The sequence below is a fragment of the Diceros bicornis genome, chromosome 9, assembly GCF_020826845.1.
Source record: "Diceros bicornis minor isolate mBicDic1 chromosome 9, mDicBic1.mat.cur, whole genome shotgun sequence".
Lineage (NCBI taxonomy): Eukaryota > Metazoa > Chordata > Mammalia > Perissodactyla > Rhinocerotidae > Diceros > Diceros bicornis.
In genome coordinates this window covers 75,608,413-75,628,010 of record NC_080748.1, presented here as the reverse complement: position 1 = coordinate 75,628,010, position 19,598 = coordinate 75,608,413, and the positions used below count along the sequence as shown (strand labels likewise).

The following is a 19,598-nucleotide window of genomic DNA, read 5'->3' as shown; positions in this document are numbered from 1 at the left end:
GCAAGTCATTTGTAGCAAATATACATTTGGATTCACTGAAGCCTTGGACTAAAGGCCAGCCATTCCACCCACAAAATGCAAAAAGCCATGACCCGCAATGTCTTCAGACATTATAGTGTGAAAAGGAATATAGAGGCTTCTGCACCGCTCAGCCGCTGTGTAAAAGTTGTCTGTTGTTATACTTTGTAGCACAAGGGCTGTCACAGCATTGAACTGCGAAGGAGCACAACACCAGACTTTACAACACCAATACAATCTCAGAACCATCCTCACTTTCCCACTTCATGGGTCCCTTGCCCAATAAGGAGTGTTTACAAGTAGCCATTTAGCAGCTTCCTCGAGATATTTTTACACCGTGTTGTTGCCTTTCCTGTGAAGGAAAAGAGAAGAAACGAGAAAGCTGAAAGACATTTTCTCTTCTGTGCCGCAATGTAAAATAGGAAAATGTAATCACGTTAGGTTTTTTTAAAAAACGGCAATGTTTTACATTTCTTCTGTGTCAATGATGAAGAAAAAAAATCTTACTCCTAAAAATGACTCTTTCATAGAACATCAGGGTTAGTTTCTGAGTGGCACGTTTTTAAAACATTTAATCAGTGATCTGAATATATGTCAACACCTTCTGGTGGTGTGCTATAAAATGTGAACCTTGTCAACAGCAACAGAAAAAGGTGACACACTTGGGACACAGAGCTTTTATGCTGACATACAGTAATAATATAATTTTAAAATTTATCATCTGTTTAGCTGCAAGCAACAACAATTAATCTTTTTGACAATTCATACAATGCTTTAAATAACACCTGAGAAGAGAAACAAGGCATTCTAATTTTTACTTTCATTGTCTTCCAGGGCTTTATAGCTACAAATGTGTAGTATAAAGCCACACACAATAAATTTTGTGATTAGGATTAAAATGTTAGCAAAAAATATTTCCCTTGTCACCTCATGCCCCTCCTTGCCTCAGTTAATAAAATTACTTAACACGAGAACTGTAAGTGAGAGCGAGTCCCAGAGGAAGTGTGGGCCTCCGAGGGTTCATTTCTGTCATGTCAAGTGACATTTTATTCCCAAATCATTTAACCTACGACTTTGCATGACTACTTATAGCTTGAATGGAATTCTGGTGGGGGCCCAGGAATGACACTAATCCCTCTACTAGAAAATCCATCAAGCATGACAATCCCAAGCCCATCTGATACCAACCATTTAAAAAATACAGCCCCGCAAATTATCTTCAAAATGTTCAGAAGCATGTGAATATATATGTGTTGTATGGATCGGTGTTTCGTGTGTCATGCAAGGCTTCATGAGATTTAGTGTTAGATCACATTAACATCCTTAATTAATCTCTTTCCTGTTATACATTGAACCAAACGTACGTTGCCAAATACCAGCTGACCCACTGCCCCACTGACCCTGAGATTTAAGAGCCTGTGAGGTAAAAGAAAGCAGAGGCAATGTCAGCACAAAGAGGATCCACGTGTGAGTAAATCACAAGCTCATGACATTTGCAGATACAATGAAACAGGAAGGCTGTTGCAAACAACCCCAATGTCCACACACCTCTCTACAACCAGCCTTCCAAGACTCTGATTGTGCCCATCTTACAGATGAGGAAACCACAGTGCTGCAATTGCAACTCAGGGGTTCTCCTAAGCCACATCCAAATCCCATGTGCTTTCTACTGTCAGACATTCTAAACATCAACCAAGACTCAAAAATAATAAAATAGCTCAAAGAGCTTAGGCCATTAGAGTAAAGTAGCCCATGGTTTGGGAAAGTACTGGCAGTGGAAATATTTAGAAAAATATGAGTTCTGCTATAAAACATAGAGAAGACAGGGTCAGAAAAGGACATAGATCATGAAATACAGGCATGTATGTTTTTATTTCATGTATGTTTGTCATGTATGTTTGAAAAAATAGAGGTTGAAGTACATGTAGCTTCTCTGTCTACAGGTATTTCCTTTTTTCTCATCTTTCTTGTCATCCTTTTCGTTTTTCTTCTTTCCCAAGTCTAGGTCTCCTAGAAAGTGATCAAACTGATTTTTACCATGTGCCATGTGTCCTATATATTAGGATATGAATAGACTTTAATTCCGATAATTTTTCCTAATGACTCAACTTTATTACATGGTTTTGGTGTCAGACTTCTATATGCCCCATAACTTTGTCCACATGTTTATTAGAAAAAAATCATAAAGCCTTTTTCAGAAAGATTTGCAGAGGAAAGCCTGCCGTGCTCTCCTCTTAGAATGTCAGACTTTCTCTAATGGCCACACTGACTTAGGGGCCATTACTCTACTTTTATATTTTGAGCTTCTAAGCAAAAACTTCATAAAGGCTTCCTTTATCCTTTGTTAATTACTGATGAACTGGTCTCCCACAAGCAAGGGACCCCAATGACATGTTCCTCTGTGTCCAAGCTTTAATAAACCGCTTCTGTAGTATTTGAAACTGTAGCAGGAATTTTAAATATGGATACTTTATTTTGAAAGTCAGAATTCTAGAATGAATCCTAGATCTGTGAGGGGCTTGTGGCATAACCAAGCCACCCCATTCTCCTCACTGTGGGGACCAAGAACCTGAGACTGAGGACTTGGGGAATTTGCTGACATCTGTGCTCCTGATCTCCTGACTTCCCGTCCAGTTTCCTCTCAGTGCCTTCACAATGCTTAGCCATTTTCCTAGCCCTAAAAGGCGTAAAAATTACTTTCCCACTGAGGAGTTCTTCCCCCCAACTACCAAGGGGGAAAAGAATCCCCCATATTTAATCAATCGATATACAAGTTTCCTTTTAATTATACCTAGTATTAATATTTAAGCCTCAGCCCTGAAACAGAACTCTTCAGCTAGTGGAAAGGCACTGACGTCCACAGCACATACACAAGAGAACAACTCTGAAAACGTGTTTAATTACAGGGAGCCCCTCACAGCAAGGAACTGGAGCACAGTGATCTCAGAAAGCAATTTTCCATTTAGACTGTGCTCCTCAGCTAATTAAAAAACCAAATGGGCCGGCAATCTGGACAAGGAGACAACGAACACCCTACACGTTACAACACAGGTAAAGGTATGTGTGAGCCTAAATGGAAATGAAAGCTGCAGGAACCCAAATGTGAAAAACAGCCATTTATAGCAGTGGCCCTGACGGATGGGTAAGTGCCCGACTGGAATGACATACTGCCCTCTCACTTCGTGGCTGAAACATGGAAACACTCCAGCCATCTGCTGTATCTGTAGAGATCCCCAACTCAGAGGAGTAGAAGAGAAATTGTGCTTTGGTTACAGCTGTAATGCACATGCTTACAGCTGTATGTGTGCTCTTGGCACTGCCAGGATTTCAGATTTGGGCCCTCAATGACTGATATTTCCCCCCCCACCCCCCACCGTTCTATCAGATTTCCTAGGTTTTTGCAAGAGTCTGTTTGTTTAGGGAGTGTGAGACATATAAGCGAGGGAGGGTGCAGAGGGGTCACTGACTTTCAAATGAGCTCACTTCTACTGTGACTATTGAAACGCCTCATGGATGAAGGAAGGAGATTGCAGTGATTTGGTGCAGGTTTGTGCCAGCAATAAATCCTGTGCAGCTACCTTCCGTTTATAGTTTATCGCATTAACATTTCTTTTCTGCCGGCTGCTGCTGGGAAGCTATTGTAAATTTGGGCAATTACGACTTTGTTCCATCTGTCTCTCTCCTCCTCCGCACTGTAACATCAAAGGTGGCCAATTCAGTAGAGGCCAGCTCTGTCTCTTAAATCCAACCTGAAATAGACGTTATTAGAAATCACAGGCTCTGAGTGAAAGGTAGCAGAATAAATCATAAAGATGCTGCTCTAGCCTTCTGAGAAAGTCTTAAAATAAGCTTTCTTAAACCTCCTGCACAATGATCCCAAGTCAAAGCCTGGATAGGCATTTTAGGGGCTCCTTGTCCAAATCCCCTAAAGTAGATGTGTGAACCATGTCAAACGGAACGTGGCCCCAAATGCCGGGGTTTCCACCAACTATGCCTCTGCATAGGTTTCAGTGGTGCTTAAAATAATCTCTCTCAAGTATCAGCATAAAGCTGAGTGGGTCCTAACCGCTGCTGTGGGGAGGAGACAGCCTGGAGAAATCCCAAGATCCAGGTAAAGGCCCTGCAGCAGATAAGGAGGGTCAACAACCAGCTAGAAAGCTCAATGGACAATACGAAGCTTCTTCCTATCCCTGACAAGCTGTCACTTGTTACCGGGAAAAGAGAGAGTGTGTGTCTCAGAGGTGTTGGTGATTTCATGGGCAATAGGATATTGTGTTGGTCAGCTCCATTCTCAACAACTTTCTGAGAACCTATTGTCCTTTGGTGGGTGCTGGACTGGGGGTAGGGGGTCAAAGATAAACATGGACAACCCCTGTCTCAAGAAACTTAAAACCGAGTGGAAGAGACAGACCTAATGATAATTGACAAGTTGCTTCACAATTAGTTTCATAACAGGCACAAAATGCTATGCATCCCAGTTCCTTAAAATGTTAAACACAGAGTTACCATGTGACCCAGCAATTCCACTCCTAGGTATACCCAAGAGAAATGAAAACACGTATGTCCCAACGTACACTAATGTTCACAGCAGCATTATTCATAATAGCCAAAAAGTGGAAACAACCCAAATATCCATGATGGATGATTGGATAAATAAAACATGGTATGTTCCTACAATGGGACATTATTTGGTCATAAAAAGGAATGAAATCCTGACCCATGCTATAACAGGGATGAACATTGAAAACAATATGCTGAGTGAAAGAAGCCAGACACAAAAGGCACAATTATACAATTACATTTATATGAAATGTAGAGAATAGGCAAATCTATAGATTCAAAAAGTAGATCAGGGGTTGCCAGGGGAAGGGAAGAGGGAAACATGGGGAGAGACTGCTAATGGGTGTGAGATTTCTTTTCTTTTTGGAGTGAGGAAAATGTTCTGGAATTAGTAGTGATCATTGTACAACTTTGTGAACAGACTAAAAAACTTTGAATTGTACACTTTAAGAGGGTGAATTTTATGGTATTTGAATGATAGCTCAATAAAACTATTATTTAAAAATGCTATGGGAGCTTAGGGTTGGGAGTAATGGTGACTAAGTGAATAGGGCTCTTATATATGGCACCCCTACTTGTATTAAGAACATAGTAAGGATTCTAAGCATTGTCTTAAAATGAAAGAATGAATGAATGAAGAAAACAAATAAGTCACTGGATTCACTGCTTACTTCGATACCTCCTGGCCATGAAGGATGGACATTGAGCTTCCAATTTCTGAAACAATTATTACTTCGATACAGTCCATACAAACAGCATTCTAAAAATTTGGGGACTTTGAGCTCTGTGCAGTGTGGGTTTCAGGTTTTGAGGATTCTAGAAACTCCTCTTCTATGTTCCCACTGCCCCTGGGCTCTGTTTCACCATCATAGGGGCATCTTGTATTTATTTGTCCTTTAAGCAATTTGGGGGCAGTGACTATACCTTTTCTCTCTATATCCCTAGAACCACCAGCACATAGAAGGGACTCAACAGGTGATGGATGGATGGATGGAAGGAAGGAAGGAAGGAGGGAGGGAGGGAGGGAGGGAGGGAGGGGGGAAAGGAAAGGAAGGAAAGACAGAAGGAAGAAAAAAAGGAAGTCACTATTTGCTTATAATGAGCTTATAGTCTAATTCTTCAGGCTTTCATATTTCTCCATTTTGGGGGGAGGTGGGGAGGAAGATTAGCCCTGAGCTAACATCTATTGCCAATCCTCCTCTTTTTGCTGTGGAAGATTGGCCCTGGGCTAACACCTATGTCCATCTTCCTCTACTTTATATGGGATGCCGCCACAGCATGTCTTAATAAGGGGTGCATCGGTCCACGCCCAGGATCCGAACCTGCGAACCCCAGGCCACCGAAGCGGAGCATGCAAACTTAACCGCTACACCACCGGCCGGCCCAATATTTCTCCGTTTTTTTAATCAGGAGATGTTACTACACTAAAAAATTTTTGGTACTCCAGTGCCATTTTTAGAGGTCAAAATTGGTTAAAAGTGGCAATTTCATATGGTTCAATTTAATACACAGTCACAACAAAGAATATCATTTTGGTCCTATTTCATTAAACAAAATGTGTTTTAAACGTGGGGCTCTGAAAGCTCCTTCAGGGAACACCAACTGAAAGGCAAGGGGGAGGGTCTTTGATCTCGGACTACCTCCTAAACAAAAATAAATCAGAGTTTCTATATAGGAGTTGGTTTGAACCAAAGACCTAAAGAAGTGTGTCTAAAAATTAGTTTGTACAGCTTATTTAGAACTCTAGATCAACTTAGCTTATGTAAAACTTAATTAGGAAATGGTCCTTGGGTCAAAGAAACAAGAAGAAATGCTTAAGTTTTTGCTTTCAGTTCATTTGAAAACCATAGTGCTTGCACATTTTCATGCTGCCTACCATCAGGGCATTTAGGGAGAGCATCTATGGAAGAGGGTACCGTATTGGAAATTCTGCCTGGAGCAGTGATAGTGGGTTAGAAACTCAAAGCAGTCATCCAAGAGTTAATCAGGAGAGACACTAAATCCAGAAAGTGCTTATTAACCCATGCCTTTCTGCATAGTGTCTATACCACCCTGCTGCCTCTAACCAAACAGGACACTGTAGGTCTCAGTATGACAGAAAGCTTTTGTTGAAGTAGGAGGTTGACAGCTATTTGTGATGAGGGGTTTTTGTTTGTTATTCAAATAACCCCCCCCCCCCGAGGAAATTCAAAGGGAAAATGTCAAAAGTATGTGATTAATGATTTTTTAAAATAGATAGGATCCCCCCGTTGAATTGAAAAGTATGTATTGAAAAGGAATCCACCCCATTAAACAATAGATTCTCACATGTAATTTTGATATTAATTATTTCAAAAGAGTTGTGCTTGCGAGTCAGATAAATGACAGAAGTGTCTAAGTACCAGTATCCTCTGAAGGGCAGCTGTTCAGGAACATTCTCAAATCATAATAATAAATAGAACTGGAACACTGATGATTTGATCAATTGGTGATGGGGGAGTCATCCAGTTCTCTCTTATCCTCCAAGCTACGCAATATTAATATGCTTCTTAAAATATTTTTAAAATTTTAAAAAAAGAAGTACATGCTGTTGGGGACGGGGAAAGTGGCGATGGGGTGGGGGGTGGGGAGACAAGGGAAGATTCCAGAAAGGAAAAACCTACACCAAAAACTACCTTCTCTTTAATTTTTTTTTTAAGGTTCCTTTTAATCAGCTCTTAAAGCAAAGACAGAAGCTGAAAACATTCCATGTAAATAAACAGCAAAGAACTCTGAATGCTTAGCAGACCAGAACACCAGAAAGAGCTTGCTTGGTACCGCCAGGCATGACCGGCTTTAATGGATTTAACAATAAAAATGAAGATGGCGCCAAATGACCAAACTACATGTGATCTTCCCTTCCAGCAAGAAAAGTGGATAAAACTTTCCACTGGGGGTGGGGAGAGGATTCAGAGAGAAAAAATGCTACTTAACACAACAATGTGGATAGCGTTTAGGCCACATGCAAATTTCATCCACAGAGCTTGCAAATGGAATGCAATTTACTGCTCAGAGGATGTAACCTATTTGAGTCTAGAGAGCTAATTAATAAAACAGTCTAAAAAAGAATGCAGAGTTAATTGCCATCCATCTCCTGGGCTATTTCAACTCAGTTGTTTATATTTGCTGTTAAAATTCCAAATATTGTTGTAGCATAGTTATCTTAAGAAAAGGCAAGTTAGGTTTTGGTCACATTCAAGTTCCTTTAAAAAAACACTTGAAAAGTTGAAGCTGCTTTTCTCCGCAGAGCTTATCCTGAGGTGGATAAAAATTTCAACAACTATAAAGGTTTCAGGTCAGGTCACATCTAGAAAGTAATAGTAAATCAATTTAACTGTTCAGTAAATGGTGCTAGATCTTTTTTGCAATCACTAAAGTTGAAATAATTGAATACAATCTTCAAAAAGCATACTTTTATTTACAGACATAGCTGGGCACATGGGATGTAAACCAAACTCGTTCCTTGCTGTGAATCATGAAATGAAAGATAGCAATGATTTTTATCTCCAATTTTCCTCTTGACTTTTTCTTTCCTTAAGCATACCTGCACAAAATAATTTTTGCTTTTCACTGATAACAAGAGAAGTTTGAGCCAGATTATTTCCTTTGGGACTACCTGTCAATAATCGCAAGGATACAATTCAAAGCGTCCTGCAAATAGTGTACTCGTGGCTCATTCTTGATCTTCTTTTCCTCTGTAGCTTGCTGCAGGAAAGCACAATACTGCTCCATTCTATCTTGGTATATGTGCTTCTGGAATCCTGAAATTGAGAATGAACTATATCCATTTTTTAATAACTAGGCTTAAAATGTTAAAGACGCTATAAGAGGTTTTTGAGTGGAAGAAGATATTTTATGAATATGTATTAAGCTCCGAGGACTAGATCCTGGGACCCCTACATTTCAGCCAAAGTGTACTTGCTAAAGATGGGAGGCGCAATGCTTGGGGCGTCAGGCTTATATTATGGAGAGTCCTTCAAAACCCGAGTGGGTAGACCTGAAAAATGCAGGTCTTACCTTGGCCACAGTCCCAAAGGTGCATCTGTACCACTGGCTTTTGTCAGGGTAAATGATGGTGTTGAGTAATTTTAGGAAAGCAACTCATCTGCCAAAATACGACTGCCAGGATATTTGGAATAATGTAATTTAGTACTTCATTGTAATTTTACTTTCTAATTTTACAAATAATGAAAAAGTTGCCTTCTGGCCATTATAGTTTTTGCTCTATGGTCGATTCCTAGGAACAGCTATTTTCACCATCCTCCATTCTATGTAGAAGCTGGAAGAGATATATTGAGCATATTTCTTCTCTCTCTTTATGTCACCACTTTCTCATTCTCAGTTCACTTGTTATTCTTCTAGTAATGCCAAGTTTGCACACTAAAACAAATCTGACTAAAGGAATATCATTAGCAATTGCAAATACGCTAATTCAGATAAAAATATAATGCTTAAAAAGTCCAACTTGTCATATGTAAAATTATCTTAATGACATATTCAAGAAGAATCTGGAGATTATGCTGCCAAGAAGGCAATACATTTAAGGCAATCTTACAAAGTATATGAAATCACAGACTGTAATATCCTGCAACTATTTTAATTTTAAAAGCTCAGTTTACAAATATATACCAATATTTTTCTCACTTATAATCACTCCCCCACTGTTTTAGCATAAGAACTAAAATAACCTAAAACGGCCCCCTAAAACACACACAGCAAGTCTGTTACGCAGATCTAGAAAACAAAAAATGTATGAAGGAAAGAATTTTTAAAATAATCTGAAACTGAGTAGCAAAAAAAATACGTATGGTTTTTAGGTTTTAGCTACTAATAAAAATTTTTCCTGGGAAAATTTTACTTTAAAGCAACTCTAAATGAAAATGCATATAATTAAGGGAAAGACCATTGCTTCAAACAGATTGACTGTCTTTAACAAGTTTCTCTCTTTCTAGCTACTCAGATATGCTATATTTCCTAATTATCACCTTTTAAGGGCCATCTGGGCCCATTCCTCCCCATCAGGGGGCAATGCTATTTGCATTGTTCCTGGGTTTAGTCATGATCAAGTAGTCTGGTGGTAAAGTTCATTAGAAATTAGAACAGAAGCATTCAACCCAACACAGTAAACCAAGTATCTGATACTCAGGCACCCACAGGAGAGATGATAAGCACTTCATACACATTCTCACATAACTAACAAGTCTTCCATGTGCATTTTATCAAATTGCTTAAAGAAACATTCAGCCTAATCCCTTACCAGGTATGTAATGAAAATTTGATTAAGTCTCCTCATACTGCAAAATATTTCTCAATTAAGGCAACATAACTATAGTCCCCTATGTCTTTGGTTCAAAAGTCTATTAAAAACCCTTTAATGATTCCCTCATTTAGCCCACCATTCACAAGCAGTATACTACTTCCTTCCTGTAGAGAACACACAAGAATTATCCTAATTGTATTTTCTGAGAAATGAATGCACATTACAGAGAAAGCGTATCCAAAGCACAGACCGACGCAGATAAGTTCCAAAGAGCGTTCCTTTTTGTCCTCATCAATAGATCATCCTATACATTCACACGCTCTTTACAAACATGCTTGTGTGCCAAAGGCAAGCTTGGCCCCTGGATATGCTAGATGGTTTAGGCAGCTGCCCTCCAGCAGCGTCAATGGGAAGAGACATGGCTAATTCAAGGCAGTCATATATAAGGGTTCCCGCTTCATACCTGGTACATAAAACTCAGGAAATAGTTACCTGCCTCATCTTGCAATTTCTGAGCCTGGCTGGCAATGGCCATCTTAATCTGAAATGCCAGTCTATTGAGATCGAGAAGGAGCGCTCCCTGCTGAGACCCACAGCCTCATCGGGCTACACCTTAGTCTTGCAAATGAAGACAGCTGCAGCAGACCCTAATCTATGCAAGGCAGGTGTAGCCCTGGGGCTCTCTGCAAGTGACCCTAGGAGCTCTTAGGGCTGTGAAGTTAAGAAGTTACTGTTATAAAAAGAACTATTTCATAGCCTCTCATTATCGAGGTTACTATGCTTTTTAAAGGAACAATGGCTTATTTCCTCCCATTTGTACCTTGATATTCTCCCCTGCCTTTCTGAAATCCCCTTATTTAGACAGTCCCTGATTCTGGCCCTAGCTGGGACACTTCAAATCGGTGGCATAGCTCACACCTAACTGATGCTATTTGTTCAGTGCCGTGCTGAAAAATTGGTGCTACAGCAAGTTCTCCATTTCTAAAACCTACCCTAAAATCTACTATCCAGACATTAGTAGAGATTTCAGGAGAAAATAATGCCTATAGGATCTTCCCAAGATTCAATAATGAATAAAAGTGATAATTCAATACTGCTTAGTAAGGAATCTACAGCAAAACATAGCACTACTGAAACTGAGCCAATAATAATTAACTCAAGAAGTAGTCCTTGAGTTCCCCCCTTCCTCTCTCACCCCACCCCCCACCCCGCTTTCTCTCTCTCTCAATGTGTTGAAACAAATACATCTATGTCTGAGGCCAGTTCCTGGTCTCAAGTGTCCCCTAAAGGGCAGAGAAAACACAACTCCAGAGATGTTTCTGCCCTAAGAGGGACTGGGGTGCACCCCGAGAGTCCTTGCTGGGTCACTAGCAAGGCCACTAGCCAGGCTGCTGAGCTGAGCATATGTGTAAGGTTTCTGGCAGAGAGGGGACTCAGCAAACCTTAAGGCTTATCCCCTGGGAAGACCGCCCCATCCGAAGGGGTGAAGTTTTGCTCAGATGATGCTTAAGTTATGTAGGTTTCAATAGAAGAGGTGGGTGAAAACCCAAAACCTTGTATGTGATTACACTGAAAGTTTGTCATTAAATGTCATTTTTTTTTAAATGGTATTACTTTAAGGCATATTTTAAAAATCTGGGAGCTGCTATATTAATTTTGAAATAAAGATGCTAAATATTTTTAAACACTTGGATTTTCTTGAAGAATTATTTTAGAACTTACTTTTTATCAGTTCTACTATATTTTTCTACCCTTCACTTTTGGATTACACATAATAGGCTTTTTTTCAATTCCTATAGAACTGTTGAGTTTTTATAAAAGTATAAAATTTGAAACAAGTGCAGAAAGCCTGTAAATGTACCAGAAATATCAGGCTACACTACCATACCCATTACTTCTAACACTTTCACAAGAAGGAGCACATTTTCAGGAGTTGTGTGATGTTTTAGCAACAAGACTCCTATGGGCTTTAATGGAAGTCACACAGCTAAAACTCCATGCACCACTTTGAAAATTTAAGAGTAATTGTTAAGTCCCTCTTAGAGGGTCACAGAAATATTAAAAACCAAAGTATTTTGCTAAGAACTCCAATTATGCCTGAGGGCTTACATCAGATTTTATAAAATGATTGGTCACATATATAATGTTCTCTAATACTGTTTTATTGGCTGGTTGTTTTCTTCATAAAAGAGAGTCTTTGTGAAGTCCTGTCTGAAATGGAACATGCAATACGGGGAACTTCAGTTCTGGTTTTCACTTAAACCCATGGCTCAATCTTACAGGAGAGGTGTGCTCGAGAAATGAATGGACTTAGGAACATTTATCTTGTTATTTGTAGACTCAGAGGGGATCATTTAGTTCCTGTTCCATCAGGCTGGTAGATTTTGAGGAAATACATTAAACTGTTGAACATAACCAATCTGCCCTGGTGACCGTTCATCCTCAGAACCTGTTTTGATTGACTGAGTCGGTCCGACTCATCCTCTGCATGTGTGCAGGGGCAGCATCTGTCTGAGAATCCGTGTCATAGTAGAACCGCTGACTTCTTTCCAGAATCATGCATAAGAAGGTTTATTAATTTGGGGGAAGAACTCAGTATTTCTACTTTAATTTTTTTAAATTTTTATTTTTTTAAAATTATTTATTTATTTATTTGTTCCCCCAAAGCCCCAGTAGATAGTTGTATGTCATAGCTGCACATCCTTCTAGTTGCTGTATGCGGGATGCGGCCTCAGCATGGCCGGAGAAGCGGTGCATCAGTGCGCGCCCGGGATACAAACCCAGGCCGCCAGCAGCGGAGCGCGCACACTCAACCGCTAAGCCATGGGGCTGGCCCAAATTTTTTTTTTTTTTTAATTTTTAAATAATTTCAAACTAACAGAAAATCTCCAAGGATAGCACAAAAACCTCCTGAATACCCCTCACCCAGATTCACCGTTAACATTTTGCCACAGTTGCTTTATCATTACTGCCTTCTCTGGATTGATTGATTGATCGATGTTCATATATTATATATATGTTTATTTTTTCTCCTGAACCATCTGTAAGTTGTATTCATGGTGCCCCTTTACCCCTAAATAGCTCCCCCAACTAAGGACATGCTTCTATACAACTGCATCACAATGATCAAAATCAGGAAGTCTAACACTGATACAATGCTGTTATCTATTCTGCAGACCCTATTCAAATTTCATCAACTGGCCCAATAATGTGATTTATGTCTATTTTTTTCCGGTCCATAATCCAATCCCGAATCACTCACTGCATTTAGTTTTCATGCCTCTTTAGACTCAGTCAATTGCAATACTACATCCTTTGTAAAGACTTTGTTCACAGACCAATGACTCCTCACATAACCTTCTGAGGTTATGGCTCTGGTCCAAAATAATCACAAGAGAAAAATTAAAATTTATAGAAAAAAATATAATTATTGTTTTCTTCCTTTAGTGGGATAAAAAAGAGCATGTAGGATAGGCCACAGTAAAACATCATGAAAAATGTGATGCATTTTCACAAGTAAGCTATTTATTTGGTTCAAGCCTGATGCCAATATGACTGAGGTTTCAGGCTAGTGAGAGAAACACAAGCAGTCTGTGGTAAGGCCACAGACTGGACCCTTAATCTCAGTGGCCACCCCACTTCTGTGCTGCTGGTCAGAGGAAAGCCTAGACATGGAGCACAGGTATTCTATTGGCACGCAGTAGCAGCACCAGAGAACACACTCCAAATTCCTCTTCTACCATGGTGGAATCGTCATCGTTCAATGATGGAAGTACTTTGGATAACTCAAGATCTTACTGAAGTATAAAACAAACAAGCTTTTCTACTAATAGTGACAAACTCTAGGTTTAGGATTGGGGTGAGAGATTTGGTCTGTTAGCTGACTAGCCGTTGTCAATTATTTCTGGAGGCTTCATGCGCAATTGCCTTTTATAAGACTTGGTCAACTTAGGTCATCATCTTTTATTTTATTATGCAGCAGGAATATCAATCAGGCAACTGCTATCCTAACCCTACTAATGCCATTTCATCAGGCTACATTGTTCACCTTCTAACTTGATTCACAAAAAATTTCACATGGAATCTATGAAATGGGAATATACTTTTATGGAAGGGTGCACTGCATCCTCAGAGACCTGCGGTCATGAGCACAGAGAAGTACAATGAGTACTCTAGAAGTTAAAGATGGTATCAGATATTCTCTTGGGAATGTGTGGAGGAAGACATTGTTTTTAAAGAATGCCTTCCATTTGTTGTCGCAGGTGTTGCCATATTGAAATTCTCCCATTAGTAGGCCAACTTCAAACCTCCATTACCCATGAAAACACCAGCTAGTAAAAGCTACTTTATAGCAGTTTGCTTTCAGCCAAAGTTGTGAATGCAAAAGTTTCTAGCACAAATATTGAAAAATGCAAACTGAGCATCCTAAGTTTTTATATTAACTAGTGCCCTCAAAATAAAACATGGTCATTTAGATATTGTTATTTAAATTCTAGTATACACACTAGAGAGTAATATACATTGCTCTTTAGAATGCTGTTTCGCACACCAGGACCTAGTTAGCCAAATATTTTCGTTGAATGAAGTTTAACCATAGGCACCTGAAAATCTGGGGGCAGCTGTTGAATTTTGTATATAATTAATGGGTAGAGGAATCCACAGATATGCTTTTCTTTCCATTTCTAGCAAACATTTCCCTCCTCCTTTCCCCCTCCCATTTTGGAAACAGAAGAAATATGGTTTATATAAAGTGGGTTGTGATTACTCATTACATGACACTTGGACAAATGTGTCATTTGCAGATATAACAGGTCTGTGCTTCACCAGCCCCTACACAATTATTCAGATCACCATCTGAGGAGCTATAAGAGTGATGAAAAAAGTTAAAAGAAAGTTCCAGCACAGTGGACATCTGAGTAACACTCTGGTAAACAGAAACACAGACCCACCAAGTAAGGAAGATGTAAGCAGAATACCCCAAAAGGCTACCTTGTTCAAGAGGAGTTCTGGGACATTAAAGAGAGTTTCTTGAGGCCTAAAAAAAGTTCAATTCTCCCTTTATAACATGTATCCAGGGCAGAGTTTAATTAGCTGTACAATTTAGGTCACAAGGCTTTTTTCTAAGGAGCAGTATATCAGCAATACAGTTAAAATATTCTGAATGAGAAAAACCAATTGTGCATACATGCTCGGTTTTTCACTGCATGGAGCAAGGATCCAGCACGTAGTAGGTCCTCATTAGCTGTCTGGTAAGTGAATGAATCCTAGGAGAATTATCCTGTTCTTTCCGTCTTTAAAGAGTTAACCTACATGAAAATATCAGGAGAATGAAATATTTCACACCAACTTTTACCACCTACCTTTTCTTTAATTATACAAAAGATGATTGTAACAAACTCACTCTGGAAGTCTCCTAAAACAAAAAAGGTAATAATACTTTCCTAATTTTGGTTTGGTTGTAAAAAAGGCAAATTGGTGTATAATTAACAATTTGTTGGTGCAAATTCATCTGCATCTTTTAATTGGTGTTAATTAGATTAGGACTAAAATTTCTTTAATCCTCTATCTTGCCTTTTTTTATGCAAACTAATTTTCTCAGCTGGATGTCAAAGTTTCCCATTAATTACACTTTTCTAACAGGAGCTTCTTCAACCACAAAGACTCAAACATATAGACCAACAGCAGTTTTCAGAAGGGCCAGGGACCAACCTTTTGGGGAAAATAAGGAATGGTGAGAATTGACACTTGGGAGATAACTAGTGAATTCACCAAATTCACTGGTGAAGCAAGCCCTCCACAATTCGCAAATTAGAGACCGTCTGATACACAAGAGCCTGCAGCATTTGGTAGCTGTAAATAACATCCTGTAATGTAACTCTGCCACACAGTGCAGATGTTAGAGCAGACTTTCTGAAACAACAATAACAAAATGTTTAGCCTTGCAGTTAAGAAGATAACCTGCTTTTAAATCCCAAGAATAACAATATGCTGCCTTTTACTCTCTTACCTAGGAGCCATTCAAAATACTGGTTTACCAATTTCCAATGGAAAATGAACACAAATGTAAACCATCTTAGGTGAATTAAGTACCACATTTCATACGGTTTCCTCCAAATATTATAACCCTACTACAGTGGTTAACATGTCAAGGAAAAAAGCCACAAAATACATTCAATATCTTTTATGGCAAGGTGACCCAAAATAAAATTTTATGTAGTTAAGGATTTTTGATAGTTCTTTATCCATTGCTTTCCTCTCACTATGCAGCAGTGATGATTGAAACCCTATGTGTATTGCAAAAAAAAGCTATAAAACATTTTATATACAAATAAAACAGTAGCCATTAAGTTTTGCTATGATGTCTGAGTAGATATTCAGCATGAAAACATGATAAAACAACTGTAAACTGATTGTGATCAAATGTAATTACAAGACTTGTCTCCAATGAATGACATGAACTAAACACAGTCACAGACTTCTCCAAAATTACTTTGGGCAGAGAACCAAAAGAACACTATATCCTTTCTTCACTAAAGGCATTTTGCCAAATAAATCGCAAAACACAAGCTTTAATAACCATGGCCAAAAAAGCACTTGGGAACTCATTATGGAAATGTTTAAAACCACACACATACACACACACACACACACACACACACACACGCAAATCAACACGCATACACATGCAATCATATTTAATAAAACTCTTTCATATTAATATAATTTCAATGAAAAAGCCACATGTTTGACATTTTTAATTGGTGCTCCCCAGAAGTAAATCCAAGGACTGATAGGCAATTACAAGTCTTTTTTTTTTTTTTCTCTCATTTGGCTGCCCTTCCTGGCATCTTTATTTTGGAGATGCTGTAAGAAAATCTACTTGAAGATTTTTATGCAGCTAAAAGTAAACGATGACCTGGATGCTGAAATAACCTTATTTTTTCAGTAATCCAATGCAGGTGGATTCTTTCCCTCACTCTCTGCCCTTTTTGATGCTGCTACTATAGTATTATGCTCCAAAACAGAACAAAGAAAAATATCCATTCATTTAGCACTGCAGTAATTCAACAGTAACTATGGCTCTAGAAACCTAGGAACCCAGGAAAGAAAAGAGAACCATGTGTGCTCCAGGTCCTACTTTTCAACTTGGTCTCATTTTTTGACCTCTAGCCTGAAATTGCGGCAACACTGATACAGGCTATTTGGTAATATTAGAAAGAAAGTAGAAACCTAATACCATTTCTAAGTACATACCCCAGAAAACATATGTCCACACAAAAATTTGCATACAAATGTTCATAGCAGTATTGTTTATAACAGATAAAAAGCAGAAACAACCCAAATGTCCATCAACTGATCAACAGATAAATAAAATGTGGTATAGCCATACAATGCAACATTATTCAGCCATAAAAAGGAATAAAGTACTGATATATGCTAGAACATGGATGAACCTTGAAAACATTATGTTGAGGGAAAGACACCAGTCACAAAAGATCATAGTATATGATTCCAGTTATATGAAATATCCAGAATAGGTAAATCTATAGAAACAGAAAGTAGATTAGTGAATGCCTAGGGCTGAGGAGTTTGGGGGGCAATGACTGCTAATGGGTATGAGGTTTCTTTTGGGGGTGATGAAAATGTTTAAAAATTGATTGTGGTGATGGTTGTACAACTCTGTGAATAGACTAAAAACCATTGAATTGTTTACACTTTAAGTGGGTAAATTGTATCATATATAAACTATATTTCAATAAAGCTGTTAATACATGTATTTTTAAAAGTAGAGATCATTTACATTTTTGGTCCCTTTAATGTGTTCCAGTAGAAACTGCAGGGTCAACCATAAAGATTGATGAGTGCTCCAAATACAGTTTTATTTAAACTTTGTCCTCCCCTGTAGAGAGAGAGAAAATTAGGAAAAACTCATACCTCCTCCAAATCTGTTCTTATGGAGGCCACCAATGACCCGTATATTGCTAAACCCAGTAGCCAATTCTCAGTTCCCAAATTACTTGACCCACCAGAAGCATCTGGCACAATCACCATCCCCTACCCCATCTTGATATACGTTTTCACTTGATTTCCAGGACACACACTCCTTGGTTATCATCCTATCTTACTGCTTGCTATTTCTCCATCTCCTCTGCTGGTTCTTCCCTCTCACTTCCCCCAACCCTGCCCCTTAACGTTGGAGTGTCCCACAGTCAGCCCTGGATCTGTAGCCTTACACTCACTCCCAAAGCGACCCCGCCCAGTCTTACTGCTTTATAATTTTATTTATTTATTTATTTTTCCCCCAAAGCCCCAGTAGATAGTTGTATGTCATAGCTGCACATCCTTCTAGTTGCTGGATGTGGGACGCGGCCTCAGCATGGCCAGAGAAGCGGTGCGTCGGTGAACGCCCGGGATCCAAACCCGGGCCGCCAGCAGCGAGCGCGCGCACTTAACCGCTAAGCCACGGGGACCGGCCCAGTCTTACTGCTTTAAATACCAGCTCTATGCTAGTAACTTCCACAGGTAGATCTCTAGTTCAGGCCTCTCTGAAATGCCAGACTCCTGTATTCAACTGCTAACTTGGCATCCCCACTTGGACTTCTAATAGATAATCTCAATTCAACATGTCCAAAGCTAAGCTCTTGATCTTCCTCCTCCTCTGGCCCCAATACTCAGGAAAACCATGCTCCATCTTTAGCCTCTTCCATCTCATTTGAGGGCAACTCTTTCCTTCCACTCACTCAAGCCAAAAAACCTTGACAGTCATCCTTGACTCCTCTTTTATTTCCAACTGAGAAACCTTCAATCCCCAGAATCTTGTTGGTTCTGCTTCAGAATATATTCAAACTACATCTCACCACTTCTCACTCTGGTTTGAGCCACCATCAGCTCTCACCTGGCTCAAGGCAACCTTCTACCCTTCCTGGTGTTCCTGCTGCTACCCTTGTCCCTTACAGCCTATTTTCAACACAGGTTCCAGAGGGATTGGTTTAAAATATGAGTCCTATCATGTTTCTGCTTTGCTCAAAACTCTGTGATGGTTCTCGACTTCACTTGGAGTAAAGGTCAAAATCCTTGCAGTGATTTGTCCCCCATTACCTCTCATCCCATCTCCTACTGCTCTGTGTCCCTCTCTCATCCACACCAGCCTCCCAGGCCTCCTTGCTATCCTTGAACACACAGGGCTGTTCCCTATGCCTAAGAGCACTCTTCTCCCAGAATATGCATATATATAAGATATATAAATCCTTCCCTCCTTCCAGTCTTTGCTCATATTTCACCGTCTCAAATGAGGCTTATCCTTCCCACTCTGTTTAAAATTACAACCTGATTCCCACCCCTACCCATTTCCTTTGCCCTGCTGTACATTTTCTTTCACAATCTTCTAAAATTCTGCATGGTCTACTTATTTATTATCTTGGTTGTTTGTTGCTAGGCTGCTAAAATGTAAGCTCCAGGAGGGAGGATCTTTGTTCTGTTCACTGATGGATCTCAAGTGCCTAGAACATGGCAGTTCCCCAATACATATGTGTTGGATGAATGAATGACTGCTAAAAATCCTACTGGACCCATCACTGGCCAATGTTTGTTTAATAGTGAATTTTGAGTTAAGGGCATAAAAGTTTGCTACACAATTTTTAAACAAAATGAACAGTGGGGAAAATTGAGGTAAAGAGTTATTGCTACTGCTGTTTAATAGTTATTATAGCCCTGAAACATGCTAGATGACACAGAGATTCTC

The 19,598-nt window shown here is 39.4% G+C and overlaps 1 protein-coding gene across 4 annotated transcripts in view; it reads right to left on the bottom strand.

Moving 5' to 3' along the window:
* Nucleotides 1-19,598, bottom strand: part of CLYBL (citramalyl-CoA lyase) — a 228,172-nt gene that overhangs the window by 151,935 nt on the left and 56,639 nt on the right. For 3 of the 4 annotated variants that reach the window (XM_058548425.1, XM_058548423.1, XM_058548424.1), the window contains exon 1: nt 8,213-8,489. The exons of the other annotated variant lie outside the window; for it this stretch is intronic. In XM_058548425.1, the coding sequence (XP_058404408.1) occupies nt 8,213-8,328 (116 nt within the window). In that variant the 5' untranslated portion in view covers nt 8,329-8,489. Of the gene's footprint in view, nt 1-8,212; nt 8,490-19,598 lie in introns of those variants that run through there. 4 annotated transcript variants of the gene reach the window in all.